Source organism: Cloeon dipterum, chromosome X, assembly GCF_949628265.1.
Source record: "Cloeon dipterum chromosome X, ieCloDipt1.1, whole genome shotgun sequence".
NCBI lineage: Eukaryota > Metazoa > Arthropoda > Insecta > Ephemeroptera > Baetidae > Cloeon > Cloeon dipterum.
The window spans coordinates 18,776,102-18,793,490 of NC_088790.1; the positions used below are offsets into that span (position 1 = coordinate 18,776,102).

Consider the following 17,389-nt stretch of genomic DNA (forward strand, 5'->3'; position numbering starts at 1 on the left):
TTGGAAAACAAACAACAGAATGGTGTGCATTTTTAAACGAATCATCTACTTTATTGATGAGCGCGTTCACATTATGATAACATGCTTTTCAAATAATCTGTTACAATGGCACTATAGAATAAAATAATACTAGTCTGGTAAAATGCACAATATCTGGTCGGCAGTTTCCCGAACAATGATTAGTAGATAAATGCGACAAATCAGCACCACTTAATAGGCCTATTATTTTAAGTCTAGACCTATGAAGATTACAGCAGGATAAGTCTGCGATTATTTGCACAAAACATACTGCTAATTTGAGGAAATGTTCAACGTTTTTACGTTAAAAAATAATATTAGTCCTAATTAAATCCTACCTCATGCAAAAACATGTAATAATTTTAGTGCTGGCACTCATAGAGAGCATGTTCATTATTTAGTAGTTAAAAGTTTTGGAGGATATTTTAATTCTACGCACTGACTACTCTTATTGCAATAAATGCATCGGTTCTGATCCTGATCTCAGAAAATGTCCAACATTCAATTCAATAGCTGTACAAATCCTTTCTATAAATGCTAGAAAAATGGATGGAAGTTCGTTAGGTCAGAAGTAGCTTCTACCGTTCATTCTCGCTGTCAAGATATGATTTTGTGCTTTGGCACTTTCCTGGGCAGTGCTACCCTCGACTAAATATTCGTCTAAAAAGGCTAAGTATGTATATCATCAAGTGTGCAAAATCCGCTTCAGTGGCGCGACGCGTGATTTGGCTAGTTGGGTTTGCGCCTGGCCCTGCGCATAGGCACTGGGATGTTGTAGTACCAAACGTAGCATCAAATCAGCAAGTGGAAGAGGAACGTGAAACCAGCCACCCAGTGGCTAGCATAGCTCAGGTGAGCCCACTTGGCAAGAGTGTGCTTGTAAGAGTATCCCTCCTCCTGAGACAAGCACGCAAAACCAACCAAAATTAATGATATACTTCAGATGCTATTTGCCTGTAAGGTTGAATGGTTACAGTTTGCATAAAAAAATGGGAACCAAAATAATATGGAAACCCTTTCTTGATTTTAAGTCTATATAATTAATGTATTTTAATGTATTTGACCAAAGCAAGAATTAAAAAAGAACGAAGAAAAAACTAGAACAATGCAGTTGTTTTAATTTAGCAAGCCAAAATTGATTAAATAAAGGATTTTCCATTTCAAAGTAGATCCCAACACACTGGAAATTTCGATCTTCTGAACTAAAGACCCATGACGCCCATGACTGACAAAATGGATCAGCCAAATGTAAAAATATTTCAATTTTAGTTCTCAAAAAAAAAAAAAAAAAAAAAAAAAAAAAAAAAAAAAAAAGAGAACTTATGAGTGATGCTAAGTTAAAATTAAAAACACATACCTGAATTTCTGTGGAATCAAACATGACTCCTAAGTAAATGAGGTGGAAGAAAGCAAGAATTCCAAATCCAATGTTTGCTAGCAGCACAATTAGTTTGGTCTCCTTGTGCGTGTGGGGGCAGTTGGCACGACACGGCTTCGAAAGGATGCAGGCATTGAAGACCGAGGCCAGCTTTTGCCGCAGCATGAATTCAACGTATGTGTACACGCCCAGAGAGAGCAGGACCGCCGCCAGCTGGAAGTTGATCCCGTGAAGCAGAGAGCTGACGGCGTATGTGCAAATGATGGCCACGAAGCTGCCAAACGGGCGCGTTGTTCGAAAAACGTCTGAAACGACAAATCAGAGGGAGTCAGAGAGAGTTGTAATTGGCATGTGCTTTTTAGTGGTATGATATTGATCTTTCAATTAATGAAACGTGAAAATCTTATCTGAGAAAAAACTGTAGAACTTGAAAGAGGTATAAGGATGAACTAAATCTCTAGTTTTCAAGAAAATCATTAAAGATTCATTTAAATCTAGAAATTTATCATAAATTCCTCATCCAACCAGTAAAATAACACTTACATTGTTTTAAAAATGTGTGCATTGGCATGCTCCAGTAGACGACGACCTGGACCAGAGACCTCGGGATTTCAATATGGTGCGGTCTGGAGACTGGCACGCTCCAGGTCAAGTCCTCTTGCAGTCCATAGCCTGCCATCAAAGCAGACGCTTCCGACACGAAAGATACAAAGTAGTGACTAGAGCGGAAGGAAACTGCGTCTCGATAGGCGGTCCACCATCTGCAGTTGACGAGGGTAATTAATAATTGCAACCATGGGATATTCGGACCAGAGCTAAATGAGACAAAAAAATTCACCTCCAAGCATCATCGGGAATCAGCCAGCTTATCCAGCACATTGAGACAGTCAAGAACAAAAATGCCATTGCTAAGCTCAATAAAATTCTCCACAGCCATTGCAAGTTCTACAAAATCAAATCCATTGAAAGCGATTTTCTTGATATTTTCTGCAATTTTTTCTTAAAGTAACTTACAAATACGGGCTTTTTGTAAACTGCCAGGTAGTCCCTGAAAGGAACCCAGGGTCCGAAAATGCATGTGCCTACAGAGAAAATGTAGCCAGCGAATTCCACAGGAGATGGCAAGGTGCGTTGTGTGCCCATTTCCATGTCAAACGCTAGTGAGATCACCTAAAATGATAATAAAACATGAACAAAACAGCTTGTACTTATTCCCCAGGTTCCATACCTTCATAACAACAATCATGTGGGCACCCCTGATTTTGTGCCACTCAGTCTTTTTCACAAGCAAAAACTCACTGCAATAGTTACAAAATTTATAAGTTTTAAACTACACACAATTTCCCCCTGAACTCTTACCAAAGGATGGAGATAACAATGCAAGAGACACTGGTAACAACACCAACCCACTTGTTGAGGGAGAAAGAAGTGAAGAAGAGGATCAGGTAGAAAATGATCCCTAGCACTAAGACATAATGGGCTGTGGATCCAAAAAAGAAATTGAGAACCAGCAGCCCACTCGCAGCTGAAATGGCATGGCACGCAACCACTGGAAGTTTTACTGGAAATGCAATTATTGTGAAAATTTTACCACTCTAATGCTAATTAGTAATTAAAATTATACCTGTTTGTGTGGTGATTCTAAAGATAAAGCACCAAAGGAGAAGATAAGCGACGTGAACAATGCCTTCGGACACACTGGGCAAAAGGCAAAGGCTGTACAATTCAGACAGGGACACTCCTGCACCCTCCTCCTCGTCCGACCAGCCGTCTGAATGTGGATAGCCTTGCTCGTAGCTGCCGTAATAGTCTTCCTCAAAGTTTTCATTTTCATAATCAGAAAAGTCTTCCATCGCGATTTTATATTAGCAACCCTGCGAAAATTAACTCACTTTTATGAATGAAAACTTAAATTAAATTTAATAAATCTCCTCTCAGCACAATAAAAAAAATACAAATTTATCTACGGAACGGTCTTATTTACCTTTAATTTAGCTGTCAATATGTATGTTCAGAGGCCGGTTCTGGGAGCGACGCCCGATTTCACGAAGCAGCTTTGCAGGTAAAACGAGTAAAACGACATAATTCCTGCTAGGGAAATCCCAATTTCTCTGTATAATTCGTATCAATTGCTTTCTTGCGTGTTGTATACACACGGATTACTAGTGTATTATTTGCAGGCGCAATGGATTACTGGCTCTGGGGCACTGCAGCAGCAGCAGCGAGCTTTTCGCCTGCTCTTCGCTGCAAGGGGGCGTGGCTTGATCTTCAGCTGGCAACCAAAACAAAGGCTTAGACTTCGACCGTTCCTGTTCGCCCTGCTTGTCACAAGAAGATTTCACCAAATTATATTATCGCAATTAATGAGTCGACCAGCTCAAATTCTACTGTCCGCTGTAAGAAAAATGTCACACAAAACAAGGATCGCTGTGTGTCAAATCAACGCGAAGGCTGACAAGGAGGAGAATTTCAATATTTGCAAGAGCTTGATTGAGGAGGCTGCCAACGCTAAAGCTCAGGTTTGTTTTTTATTATAATGGACTCACGCTATCCGCTCACTTAACACTTCTCGGTGTTTGATGGGAAGAATCAATGTTTTTGCCCGAGAAGTGTTAGTTTCTCGAAAAGTGTGAGAGTCCTCCATTATATGCACATTTCTCTATTTTTGACCTTTTGCATCAGAAACATTTTTGCAGATGGTGTTTCTTCCGGAGGCTTGCGACTACATTGCTGAAAGTAAGGAAGAAACCTTGAAGCTGTCTGAACCTTTGAACGGCACCCTGATAGGACAGTACCAGACTCTTGCTAAAAAATTAGGAATCTGGCTCTCTCTGGGGGGTTTTCACGAGCGAACGGAAAATGACAAGATGCATGTGGCGCATGTCATTTTCAACAGCAAAGGAGAGATCGTTTCGGTTTACAGAAAAGCCCATCTCTTTGCTTTTGGTGCTCTTGATGAATCCAAATATATTGTACCAGGTAAAATTAAAATTGATAATTTCGTTACATATATTTTCAAACACTTATTGAGGGTTTCTATAATTTTCAATCAAATAATTTTTTGAAGGAAAATTTCAGAAAAATATAATTGTGGATTGTTCTCCTGTGTGATCAAATTTATTTTCCTCTTTGCTCTGAAAGAGTTGATTCAGATAGTAAAATGCAGTACATAAAAAATCCAAAATCATTTGAAGCTGCTCTTGATTTGTCATTGCAAATTTAGTTCGAACATTTCAGAAATTTTATTTTATTTTTCTTGCTCTCGCAGGTTCAAAGGTGGAGGAGCCAGTTGAAACTCCTGTAGGCAAACTTGGCCTATTGATTTGCTATGACCTGCGGTTCCCGGAAATTAGTTTGCAGCTGCTATCAAAAGGAGCCGAGATTCTTACCTTTCCCTCGGCATTCACGGCAGCCACTGGACAATCACACTGGGAATCCCTGTTGCGGGCGAGGGCTATAGAGACTCAATCATACGTGGTGGCTGCTGCCCAGACAGGTTGTCACGGTGGCAATAGGAACTCCTATGGCCACGCCATGGTAGTTGACCCTTGGGGCGCTGTTGTGGCTCAGTGCTCTGAAGGAACGGGACTCGCCCTCGCGCAGGTGAGTTCCTTTTAATGTTTCATGAAAAATTGAAATTGGTTATAATTTCCACGCTTTAATTGTTATCTCATAAATAAACTTTAGCTTTCGTTTCAAATTTTTAAGCGTGACATTATTTGATAACGTCCACACTTTTATTTTTTTTTCATCGATTTTCTTATTTATTATGGCATTTTGTTTGAGTCAAAATAATTATTTTTACCGAGGACCCCTATCCTCCATATGACCCAACAACATAAAATCAGGAAAATCGACGAACAAAAATTTTAAAATTCCAGATGATATCAGAAGAGACCCAACCATAAAAAGTTGATGAAAGAATATATTTGTTTTTTAAATTGTGCAAAAATGAATTATATAAAAAAAAATTAGAAAATAAAAATGTCAGCGAAAATTTGCAGTTTGAAGCGTAATTTTTCTACTTTTCATATTTTTTGTAGGTTTCGGTATTAGAGTGAGAGTTAGTGTTGTTATCTGGATTTCAGATTGATTTGGAATCCTTGAAGTCGATAAGAACCAGAATGCCAGTCGTTGAACACCGACGGCCGGATTTGTATCCCACCGACCTGCGAGGACCAGTGCACTCCCCAGCAAATGAGGAGATATTCACCTTTGGTCAGGTTAAGGTGCTAGGAGCGTCTGTTGTGGCAAAAACCGCCCTGACCATCGCATTCACCAACAAGAAATGTGTAGTTCCTGGCCGTATCCTTTGATTAAACTAAAGTTAGGCGTTAGGCCCACGTTGATGATTCATTTCCTTTACAAATACGCTCTGTAGATATGCTTTTGGCTCCAATCCGTGTGGCAGAGAGGCTCAATGACCTGACACCTGTTGAAATTGCAGACCTGTTTCAGTTGGCTCGAAAAATACAGCACGTGATGGAAAAAATTCATGGAGCGTCTTCTTCGACTCTAGCCGTGCAAGATGGGCCAGAGGCTGGACGGACAATCAAGGTTTTAATTTCCACTGTCTTTGCAATCAAATTTTAACCAATACTTTCTCAGCACGTTCATGTTCATGTGATGCCAAGAAAAAAGGACGACTTTAAATGGAATGATGAGGTTTATCGTGAACTGGCGAAGCATGACAAACCGGAAGACACAGGGAGATGGAGAACTGAAGAAGAAATGGCAGATGAAGCAAAAAGCATTAGATTGGTTTTCAGAGAATGTGGATTCTTTGATAGCTAACAGCTTATATTTTCTATATAATAAACTGATCTATATTTTCACCTCTCGGTGTAATTTCCAGCTAAACTTTGCCTTTCGGCTTGTACAAGCGTTGCGGTACTTTTACTTTATTTTTAAAATCGGTAGGAAGTCGAGTTGAACAGTGTGCTAAGTTAATTAGGACTACACATTCAAATTTTATTTACTTTCTAACATAAATCAAGTTTAATAATTTTATTGTGATTCTTGTGATTTTTAGTTAGTATTATAATGACTTATTAAAACAACTTTTTAATGGACTAAATTTGACAATATTTTTTAACTCGGCAGCTTCAAAATATAAGATTGGGTGAATTTCCAAATTTCAGTGCCTTGCCTATAACACAGTTAAAAAGCATTTTTTTTTGTTTTGTTAAAACGCCCTTGAAGTGTACTTCTTATTGGAAACAATAAATAATAGCTCATCATAAAAGTAACAGGAAGAGTTTCACACCACGCTATTTTGGGCCATTGGCCCATTTTCACGCGGCGTTGCAGGAAGTCTGCCTGCATATATTTATATATGTGCAGTAAACTAAACACATAATAGTGCAGCATTTTGATTTTAGGTGTAGTTTCAATAAGTTACGCATAAAAAAGAAAAATCCTTTTTTCACGCGTTTTCAAACAAACGTTAGGTATTTACAAAAGGCATACAAAAATAGGAAAAATACATAAAAATTATAAAAAATATTGAAATATTTATATTTAATATAATGTTCAATTAATCCTGTTATTTAATTTTTAAAATGGTGGCACTTCATAGCATCAATATAATAGGATTCCCACACGTCGACCTGCGTTCTCATATTTAATGCCTTTGTATGCATCTTGCCTACCAGCAGTGGAAATGAGTGGAGAAAAGACGCGAGCAGGCGGCAGGCGAAAAGACCAAAAGGAGCGTTCTGAGAATGAAAAGAAAGGAGCAAGGCGAAGCGAATGGAATGAACGCGGTGGCGGCAACATCATCTATCCCGCCGCCTGTCACGTGACCAGGCAAGAGATACAAACAGTCAGAAGCAAGGTGGCTGCTATCGAAGGTTGGCTACGCGTGGTATTTGTTGATCTTGCGAGATGCAGCAGGAGAGCGCCGAATCTTCGGCCAAGGAGGCTTCGCCTAAGCAGGAAAATCCGTCTCCCGCCCGACAGCAGGAGAACGGCGGCGCCGACGAGCCTCCCCCGCCGCCGCCGCCACAGCAGCATCCGCCGCCAACGCAGCCCCCGGGGAGCGTCGAAGCGCCCGCCAACGGGGCACCGAGCCCCCGCGAGCCCGAGGAGGGACAACCTCTGCCGAGCAATGTGCTGCCTAAGCAGCAGCAGCAACAGCAGAACAACGAGTTTCTGCAGCAGCAAAGCAAGATTTTTGTCTTTTCGACGTCGCTGGCCAACCAAGGTGCCGAGGCTGTAATCCAGAGGCAATTTCCGTCCATCATTTCCTTCCACTGCGCCCAACCAGGCACGAAGCAAGTATCTTGAGGTAATATTCAACATTTCGGTTGATTTTCGTATGTGATTTTTAAAAAATTAAATCGTCTTTGCAACATACTAGCATTAGTTAAATCATAATTTTGCGTCAAGTTTGACGTCGTCAACTGGTCTGAAATGCACGGCCTGAAACTCAATCCACGCAAAACAAAGGTGCTGTTAGTGGGCTCTGAGCGGCAACACTCCCGCGTACAGCTCGACTCAATCGGTAAAGTTAAAATTAAAGACAATGAAATTCAATTTAGCGATGAGATTGAGTTGCGAGAGGTTGAATTCGAGTTCAGCGAAAATGTGAAAAACCTAGGCATCGTTTTTGATAAAACCCTCTCCTGGCATGGCCAAGTTTCGCGAATTTTTCAAAGAGTTTACGGCACCTTAAAAAACTTACAAAAATTTTAGAAGCGTAACCCCAGAGAAAATAAGAGTGCAACTTGTTAAGAGTTTAATCCTGCCCCATTTTGACTATGGCGATATTGTGTGTTGTAATCTCAGTACCTGTCAATTAAATAAGCTACAAATACTGCAGAATAATGTAATTCGTTATATTTATAATGTTAAACGTGGCCAAAAACTGTCTGATCTCTATAAAAAATGTCAAATATTAAATGTAGTCGATAGGAGAAATCTGCACTTGTTAGTGCAGACACACAAAATTCTGTACAAAAATTGTCCGCCTTATCTGTGCCATTTAGCAACCAAAATGTACGATGTAAATCTTTTTGGCAGGACAAGAGCGCATCAAATGAAACTACTGGCCCCATTTGTAAGTGTTGAAGTGCCCGAAAACTGTTTTCAAGTGCAGAGCTACCGCCTCTGGAACAATCTTCCGCCGAATTTGTGTCTCAACGGAAACCAAAGTGCATTCAAGGAATTTTTAAAAGAACAGTACCTCAAGAAATATTGAATCACCTCTCTTTTATACATTTATACAATTATGTTCAAACTGATATTATTTTGTCTGGATATGGCAATGTATGGGGAAAAATAGCCCTGCAGAACCATAATAAAGATTACTTTGAAACTAAAGTGCCCAGGTACTGGCAGTATAAATTGGCGAAACCTTTCTGGAAAATTGATCAAAACAATCTAGCATTACCGCAATGGTGTGGGATTAATTTTTAATTGATTCGTTGGGAGCAATGAATAAGAATGATTGGTCTTCAGATTCAGATTGTATTTTATTTTTGTTTAAGTCGATATTTACATTTGTGACTTATTAAAAACACGTCATACTAAGCCTAACTATACAACAAAATATTGCTATACATAAGCTATTATTCTAATGCAAAATCACAGACATAATATTCAGAAAGATTATAGAATTGGTGTTGCATGACAATTCTCTTAATAGATTTAAGAAATAGTTGATCGTCCAACATCATTTTGAATTCAACTGGTAAAGCATTAAAAAGTCGTGGGATCATGATTGTTGGGCTTTGATTAGATATGGAGAGAGAACACGGCGCTACATAGAGATCATTGGGACTAACATTTTTGCCTACAAAACGCGTATTGGGTCTATCAACTGGCTTGTCCTGCGCTAATGCAAATTTACTCCTATTTTTTATCAGGTATTTCATACATTCGAAAATATACAATGAGTACACAGTCATAATTTCATATTTTTTGAACAGTGGCCGGCAAGAGTCGAGGGCACGGTTTTTCCTCCAGTATCTCATACCAGCCATAGCTCTAACAACTCTCTTGTTAATCTATAATAATTTTCAGTTCGCTCCTCACTTTTTCATTTGAAAAGAGAAAGCTGATTAAGGAACATAGCAAAAAAAAACTCCAGGAGAACTAAAAACTTTGAATCTAAAAATTAAAATATTTGTCTCAAACTCTAAACTCTCTCTTGATTGATCATATTAAATCCAGATTTAAAAATTTCTCTGTAGATATGCTTTTGGTTCCAATCCGTGTGGCAGAGAGGCTCAATGACTTGACACCTGTTGAAATTGCAGACCTGTTTCAGTTGGCTCGAAAAATACAGCACGTGATGGAAAAAATTCATGGAGCGTCTTCTTCGACTCTATCCGTGCAAGATGGGCCAGAGGCTGGACGGACAATCAAGGTTTTAATTTCCACTGTCTTTGCAATTAAATTTTAATCAATATTTTCTCAGCACGTTCATGTTTATGTGATGCCAAGAAAAAAAGGACGACTTTAAATGGAATGATGAGGTTTATCGTGAACTTGAGAAGCATGACAAACCGGAAAACACAGGGAGATGGAGAACTGAAGAAGAAATGGCAGATGAAGCAAAAAGCATTAGATTGGTTTTCAGAGAATGTGGATTCTTTGATAGCTAACAGCTTATATTTTCTATATAATAAACTGATGTATATTTTCACCTCTCGGTGTAATTTCCGGCTTAACTTTGCCTTTTGGCTTGTACAAAGCGGTGCGGTACTTTTAATTTATTATTAAAATTATTAATTTATTATTAAAATTATTAATTTATTATTAAAATCGGTAGGAAGTTGAGTTGAACAGTGTGCTAAGTTAATTAGGACGAGGCACGTTCAAATTTTATTTACTTTCTAACATTAATCAAGTTAAATAATTTTACTGTGGTTCTTATGATTTTTAGTTAATATAATGACTTATTAAGACAACTTTTTAATTGACTAAATTTGACAAAATTTTTTAACACTGCAGCTTCAAAATACAAGATTGGGTAAATTTCCAAATTTCAGTGCCTTGCCAATAACAAAGTTAAAAAGCATTTTTTGTTTTGTTGAAACGCCCTTGAAGTGTACTACTTATTGGAAAGAATAAATAATAGACCGTCATAAAAGTTACAGGAAGAGTTTCACACCACGATATTTTGGGCCATTGGCCCATTTTCACGCGGCGTTGCAGGAAGTCTGCCTGCATATATTTAAATGTTTGCATTAAACTAAACACAAATAGTGCAGTATTTTGATTTTAGGTATAATAATATATTTGTGTTTCAATAAGTTACGCTTAAAAAAGAAAAATCCTTTTTTCACGCGTTTTCAAACAAACGTTAAGTATTTACAAAAGGCATACAAAAATAGGAAAAATACATGAAAATTATATGAAATATTGAAATATTTAATATAATGTTCAATTAATCCTGTTATTTAATTTTTAAAATTGTGGCACTTCATAGCATCAATATAATAGGATTCCCACACGTCGACCTGCTCTCTCATAATTAATGCCTTTGTATGCATCTTGCCTACCAGCAGTGGAAATGAGTAGAGAAAAGACGCGAGCAGGCGGCAGGCGAAAAGACCAAAAGGAGCGTTTTGAGAATGAAAAGAAAGGAGCAAGGCGAAGCGAATGGAATGAACGCGGTGGCGGCAACATCATCTATCCCGCCGCCTGTCACGTGACCAGGCAAGAGATACAAACAGTCAGAAGCAAGATGGCTGCTATCGAAGGAACTCGCGCTAGCTGTAGGTGATTAAGCGTGCTAGCGCCGGAAAATGATCACATGCGCCGCCTGTCCAGGTGAGTGAGTCCTCAGCAGGGTCGGCCAGACCCTTGCGGGTCGGCGCCGGTTCGGCCGCGAGTGCGGTCTGCTTGAAAAACGGAGTCTAACCCGAGCGTGCCCATAGCATCCGAGGTGACATTGGTGCGGGCGACGCGTGGTATTTGTTGATCTTGCGAGATGCAGCAGGAGAGCGCCGAATCTTCGGCCAAGGAGGCTTCGCCTAAGCAGGAAAATCCGTCTCCCGCCCGACAGCAGGAGAACGGCGGCGCCGACGAGCCTCCCCCGCCGCCGCCGCCACAGCAGCAGCCGCCGCCAACGCAGCCCCCGGGGAGCGTCGAAGCGCCCGCCAACGGGGCACCGAGCCCCCGCGAGCCCGAGGAGGGACAACCTCTGCCGAGCAATGTGCTGCCTAAGCAGCAGCAGCAACAGCAGAACAACGAGTTTCTACAGCAGCAAAGCCAGATTTTTGTCTTTTCGACGGCGCTGGCCAACCAAGGTGCCGAGGCTGTAATCCAGAGGCAATTTCCGTCCATCATTTCCTTCCACTGCGCCCAACCAGGCACGAAGCAGTATCTTGAGGTAATATTCAACATTTCGGTTGATTTTCGTATGTGATTTATAAAAAAATAAATCGTCTTTGCAACATACTAGCATAAGTAAAATCATAATTTTGCGTCAAGTTTGACGTAAAGTGCCCAGGTACTGGCAGTATAAATTGGCGAAACTATTCTGGAAAATTAATCAAAACAATCTAGCATTACCGCAATGGTGTGGGATTAATTTTTTAATTAATTCGTAGGGAGCAATGAATAAGAATGATTGGTCTTGTTAATCTAAAATAACTGTCAGTACGCTCCTCACTTTTTCAATTGAAAAGAGAAAGCTGATTAAAGAACATAGCTAAAAAAACTCCAGGAGCACTAAAAATTAAAATATTTGTCTCAAACTCCAAACTCTCTCTTGATTGATCATATTAAATCCAGATTTAAAAATTTCTCAAATGAAAGCTAAATTCAATTTGTTAAATTATCTATCTTGATGCAAGTACTCTGTTGCTAAGTGATTAGATTGCTCTTTGAGTGGCGTCCGCCGGTTTTGATTTATAATCCTAAATTTTTTTTCTAATGATGTGTTTTGCCTCTCAGGCAGTTTAAACTAAGACTTTTTAATCATTTCCACGTTATTATCTTAATATTATGCACTTCATTCTTATCTATTTACCTCCATCTTTATCAGCAAACTTAAAATTATTTTTAAAAAATTCTGCAACCAAATATCGATTCAAATCAAGAGGTTTAAGATGAAAATTATGTTACTATCAAATAAATACTTATCGCTTAGGCCAAATACGTCGGTTTAAATATAAAATCTTCTCTAGGACTTCCTTTTCTATTATCTTCAAATATTATTTTTTATTTTTACATGAGAAATTATAAGCGAGTAGTGTAGTCAAACTGCTCTTTCAACGTCAATTTTTTGGCCTAGTTAATCATTATTGAGCTGTATAGGTTTAGGTCTATTGATCAAATAAATTTTTGATGCACTGATTTATAAGTTATATTGGAGACTTGAGGTCAATATTAAGGTGATTAACGTAGCTATTAATTCACTTATTTATGTATTAGACTGAAATCTATTTTATTGTAGGTCCCTTTCCTTCAGACCTGGATATTATGTCTGTTATTTGAATTATTTCTAAATTTTCAAATACTCACATGAATTATCATTCCATCCCCAGAAATGCACAACTGATTCTTATTATGTCAAGCAAAGGAATTATATTGATATATTTATTTTGCAACCCTAAATACCATCAAAAACAAAAAGTTTCCCAAAAAATTATAATCAAGGAATAATAATTATGTCACTTAATAATTAATATTTCATTTGCAGAAAAACCCACTACGCACATCACAATTTACCCGGCAGCCATGGATGTCAAAACGATCGTCTCTCGCCGGCGTACAGGTACCTGATGAAAACCTCACACCCCAGCAGCGCCAACACCGAGAGGAGCAACTGGCCACCCTTCGGAAGATGCAACAAATGTTGTTTCCTGAGCGGCCGCCCCCCTTCCGCTCCGCCTCAGCCCCAATTGCCTCGCCTGGGGCACCAGCCTCCCCGGCGGGCCACTCATTGCCGGCGGCCAGCCCAAGTACGCCACTGGCAGGCGCGTCACCCTCCCCTGGCATTAAAAAGGAGCCGAGCCTGATGCCAGTGCCGTCTCCTCAGCAGATTCAGTATTTGGCCTCCTTTGAGGGCCATGAGCTCACAATACAGCGGCAGCCAAACACGGGAATCACTGATCCCCATCTTTTATCACCGTGAGTGGCTTTCCTTTTTCGCTTGTTTTCATAATATTAGTATGCTCAACAGTCTGATATATTTTCAAGAGTAAAATCGTTTGCCAGATGATCAAAATGCCAAAAGCAATGAAAGTATTGGAGATGTTGAAGATAAGGCTCTAAAATATATTATTTCTGAGTTTCCAATTTCCATGGGAACACCAAATGAGTAGAAATCTTTTAATTCTTAGCATAACTTATTTTAAACCATTCAATTCAATTCATTTATTTGACTTTTAGCATGGTAATACATTTTTGTAAGATTGACTTGTGGTTTGAATTTCTTATCTAAAAAGTATTTCTGTTCAGTTTTCCAAGCTATATTTAATGTCTCTAAAAAGCTGTTTCTCATTGGATTAAATGACTAGTTAATTCTATTTTTATTCCTATTCATTTTTGCAATGTCTTTCCTGGGTTTCAAGTAAAATCGGAAGTTACAGTTGTTGGTGAGGAGGCATCATTGGACTTCGCACATCCGCATTATTTGGTCACTATTATTGTTGGGCACGAGCATTGATGGCTTTACAAAGGGTTCTTTCTGAGAGAAATGAATCACCCCAGGAAAGAAATCAAAGCATTTAGTTTGAGATGACGATGACTTAAGCTAATAACCCTTCAATTCAATGGCTGAAATTACTGCACACATTCTTGTCTAGTAGTATCCAGTTATTTGGTTAAATTTCCCATTAGATGAATTGTGATTTTTATCAAGTAAATGGCTAAGTTCTCCATTTTTTTTTTGTTTCAGTATGCAGCCTTCTGGGATGGACGATCCAAATCGGCCGATGGCACCGTCCTACCCCTCAACTCCCAACTTTGGCAGTCCGTCGGACGTGAAGAAGCAGCCGCAGAGTCCGTCAGACGTGAAGCCGCGTTTTGGCACTGACATCAAGCCCAACTTCACAACAGACGTGAAACCGTGCTTCCCGCAAGGCCCCGGATCTCAAGCACCGCCCATGTCCCCGTCGTCCTTCCAGAAGAACTCTCCCGCCTTCCCTCCTGAGATGCCTTCACCGCCCAAACTGTCTCCCCCGCCTGACATACCTCTGAACCCAGTGGGTCCGCAGGGCGGCACCAAGGGCCGCTTTGACCCCATCACCTCTATGGAAGCGATGAGCCAGCAGTTGGCCTCGCCAGGCCCCAACATGATGCCCCCCATGATGTATGGCAGTCCGCAGGAGGCCATGTGCGGCGGCGGTGGAGGCCAGCAGCCCCCTCCTCAAGGGCCCCCGCAGCAGCAACAGCAACAGCAGCAGCAGCAGCCCCCACAGCAAATGGGCCCGCAGCAGGGCTTCCCTTCGAACGTGGCCATGATGCAGAACCAGCCAACATCGCCGATGATGCAGCAGCCGAGGGGCTCTCCGCCAGTGAACTTCAACCCGATGGGCCCCCAGATGGGTCAGAGGCCCTTGATGGGCCCCCAGCAGTGCCGGCCTCCGTACAACGGGGCCAATATTCAGGTGAAGGCGAGTGCGCCGAACACTATACAGTACCACCCACCGACGCGGCCGCAGACGCAGCAGCCACAGGGGCCTCCGGCGCGACCCAGTTTGGAATTTTTACACCGATTCGCGAATCCACAAGGGGGTCCACCAGACTCTAACAAGATGGGCTACTACCCGAATGGTGGGCCGATGAACGGGGCGGGCCCAATGGGCAGTCCGGGAGTGCCGATGGGTGGGCCCATGGGCAGTCCCATGGGGGTTCCGATGTCGGGGCCCATGGGACCGGGGGGTCACGGTGGACCCATGAACCATGGCAACCAAATGGGCCCGATGGGTCCGTCAGGACCAATAGGTCCTGGCGGCATGGGGCCTGGAATGATGGGCTCCGGGCCTATGGGTTCTGGGCCCATGGGGCCCGGCCCGATGGGTCAGATGGGGCCAGGACCCATGGGGCAAATGGGGCCAGGGCCGATGGGACCCATGGGGCAAATGGGGCCAGGTCCCATGTGCGGCAGCAATCCGATGGGCCCCGGTGGGCCGATGGGTCCAATGGGCCAAAATATGGGGCCCGGTGGGCCGATGGGCGGGCCCATGGGACCTGGGAGTCAGATGATGGGCCCAATGGGTCCGGGACAAATGGGTGGCGGCGGGCCGATGGGCCCGATGGGAGTGCGAAGCCGGCAGCCGATGCCGATGCGACCACAGCAAATGTTCCCGCCGCAAATGGACTATCAGGACTCAGTGAGCCAGCCGCTGCCACCGTCGATGGGCGCGCCGTTCGGCAAAGGTGGTTACGTGGGCCCGTCGGCCACCGCGGACCCCAACTACGCGCAGCAATTTCACAACTTCCAGCAGCAGCTTTACGCGACCAACACTCGTGGTCAAAGTGGGGCGCCTGGACCACCGCAGCCATTTTTCAAGTGACCCCCACAGTGCCATGTTTAGTGCAATCACAGACTTGTTGTTCTTATTGACTTGACATTTGTAAGCAAAAATTTATCTTTTATTAATAAAAACGACTCGATCGTAAAGATAAATTTAACGCCAGTTTGTTGCCCAGACACTTTTTTGCGTTTCAAAAGGTTTCCGTACGGCAAATAAGGACACGGAGTCTTAATTTAATTAACATCTTTATTAGCGCTCTTCAGCTAACAGAAAATGTCGCTTGCAAGCAAGCGGGCCTCAACTCATTTGAAGCGGTGGAAATAATTAAAAGTATCAGTGCTCTGCAAATCCCCTCGTTTTTAAAACTTTCAGTAAATGCGGCATTTAGAGGTACCCAATTGAATTATTGTGATCAAATTAAACAGCAGCAATTGCGACCACATTCCTGAGGCAAATATCATGGCAGGTACTCGCGAGATAAAACATAAAATCTGTTTTAGATACGTGTAGCGTATAATGATTGTTGTAATGTGTATTTAAGAGTGATTGAAAGGGGATTTGACTAAACTAAACTAGACACTAAGGTGATCAGCGTCGAAACTAAGAAGGAGAAAAAGCGCTTCATTTCATGGCTATGTTTCGCTGAAGTTAATCAGAACCACCCTTCTGATAATTCTCGAGGTTGGCCATTACCCATGCCGGGACGAAAAACAAACCGACAAACATGGCTCCACCATGAGCCAATTTCTCCTGAAATCATGAAATTAATTAGTTTTAAAAAATGAAAGCCGAAACTTGAGACAGTAGTTTAGGGAACGTGCTTACAAAAGCCATATCGCGATTTTTTCCATTGGATTTCATTACATGCAATTAATTTAGGAAAAAAAACGTGGAGCCATAATATTTATGGTCTCTCATCCTAAATAATTATTAAAACCAATATTATATTCGATTCGCGTTACTATCATTGTAATTTTAATGTAAACTTAGTCATGCCTTTTTATGATCACGGTGCGGCCTAATTCACCGGTGAAACGCGATATGATATGAGTTGATTTATTGCTAAGAATAAGGGCGGAGAGTATTAGGAACTCGCGAATAGTGCGCGATATGATAAAGACTTGCAATGACTCAGAACAAGAGCGTAACCGTATTCTTAGGAATGAGGAAAAGAGCCACGTAATGGGGTATGGCTGTTGTAAAAAGCTTAAGAGGTGTGTGCGAGCCTCGCCGTATTGCACTTTTCTGCGAAGGTAGGCTATTGTCTACCTTCCCCTTCGGTGCGGCAGACGGCAGACAGTCGCTAATTGTCAGACCCCCTTCATTCTCAGCATTTTCCGTTAATAACCAAAATCATGAATCAAATTTTCTTATGGACTAATAATTTTCTCCGAATCGAAATGCGAACGTGGATGAGATTTTGTGAAATTTTATCAGGCCGTTAAAAAACTTACACGAACCAATTGATCAATATTTGTTAAACAATAAAGAAGCTACGTGCCTACGTGAGCCGGATATGAAAAGCCGCAAACTGGGTATCGAGGCTCTTTTCCTA

At 41.4% G+C, this 17,389-nt stretch overlaps 3 protein-coding genes across 3 annotated transcripts; 2 read left to right on the forward strand and 1 right to left on the reverse strand.

Annotated features, from left to right (window-relative positions):
• Positions 1-25: 25 nt before the first annotated feature.
• por (Protein-serine O-palmitoleoyltransferase por) lies at positions 26-3,249 on the reverse strand. Its single transcript, XM_065492426.1, has 8 exons — positions 3,021-3,249; positions 2,756-2,957; positions 2,625-2,694; positions 2,411-2,566; positions 2,235-2,341; positions 1,940-2,157; positions 1,376-1,701; positions 26-915 (listed from the first exon to the last, which is right to left on the reverse strand). The coding sequence occupies exons 1-8, from the start codon at positions 3,247-3,249 to the stop codon at positions 811-813; spliced, it is 1,413 nt and encodes a 470-aa protein (XP_065348498.1). The 3' UTR covers positions 26-810.
• A 403-nt stretch (positions 3,250-3,652) lies between these two features.
• NitFhit (NFT-1 protein) lies at positions 3,653-6,231 on the forward strand. Its single transcript, XM_065492427.1, has 6 exons — positions 3,653-3,915; positions 4,093-4,375; positions 4,665-4,999; positions 5,485-5,701; positions 5,778-5,953; positions 6,005-6,231. The coding sequence occupies exons 1-6, from the start codon at positions 3,760-3,762 to the stop codon at positions 6,188-6,190; spliced, it is 1,353 nt and encodes a 450-aa protein (XP_065348499.1). The 5' UTR covers positions 3,653-3,759; the 3' UTR covers positions 6,191-6,231.
• A 989-nt stretch (positions 6,232-7,220) lies between these two features.
• LOC135945368 (trithorax group protein osa-like) lies at positions 7,221-16,530 on the forward strand. The gene is made up of 4 exons (XM_065493002.1): positions 7,221-7,679; positions 11,329-11,738; positions 13,053-13,483; positions 14,253-16,530. Exons 1-4 carry the CDS (start codon positions 7,283-7,285, stop codon positions 15,871-15,873), a joined length of 2,859 nt encoding a protein of 952 aa, XP_065349074.1. The 5' UTR covers positions 7,221-7,282; the 3' UTR covers positions 15,874-16,530.
• Positions 16,531-17,389: the final 859 nt, after the last annotated feature.

Bases quoted from the DNA above. Each gene is read 5' to 3' on its own strand.
- por (XM_065492426.1), bottom strand. From the start codon at position 3,249: ATGGAAGACTTTTCTGATTATGAAAATGAAAACTTTGAGGAAGACTAT. The intron at 2,958-3,020 runs GTATAATTTTAA...TTGCATTTCCAG, and splicing joins TAGAATCACCACACAAACAG to TAAAACTTCCAGTGGTTGCG. The intron at 2,695-2,755 runs GTAAGAGTTCAG...TAACTATTGCAG, and splicing joins ATTGTTATCTCCATCCTTTG to TGAGTTTTTGCTTGTGAAAA.
- NitFhit (XM_065492427.1), top strand. From the start codon at position 3,760: ATGAGTCGACCAGCTCAAATTCTACTGTCCGCTGTAAGAAAAATGTCA. The intron at 3,916-4,092 runs GTTTGTTTTTTA...ACATTTTTGCAG, and splicing joins CTGCCAACGCTAAAGCTCAG to ATGGTGTTTCTTCCGGAGGC. The intron at 5,702-5,777 runs GTATCCTTTGAT...TACGCTCTGTAG, and splicing joins GAAATGTGTAGTTCCTGGCC to ATATGCTTTTGGCTCCAATC.
- LOC135945368 (XM_065493002.1), top strand. From the start codon at position 7,283: ATGCAGCAGGAGAGCGCCGAATCTTCGGCCAAGGAGGCTTCGCCTAAG. The intron at 7,680-11,328 runs CTTGAGGTAATA...GTATTTGTTGAT, and splicing joins ACCAGGCACGAAGCAAGTAT to CTTGCGAGATGCAGCAGGAG. The intron at 11,739-13,052 runs GTAATATTCAAC...TTTCATTTGCAG, and splicing joins GCACGAAGCAGTATCTTGAG to AAAAACCCACTACGCACATC.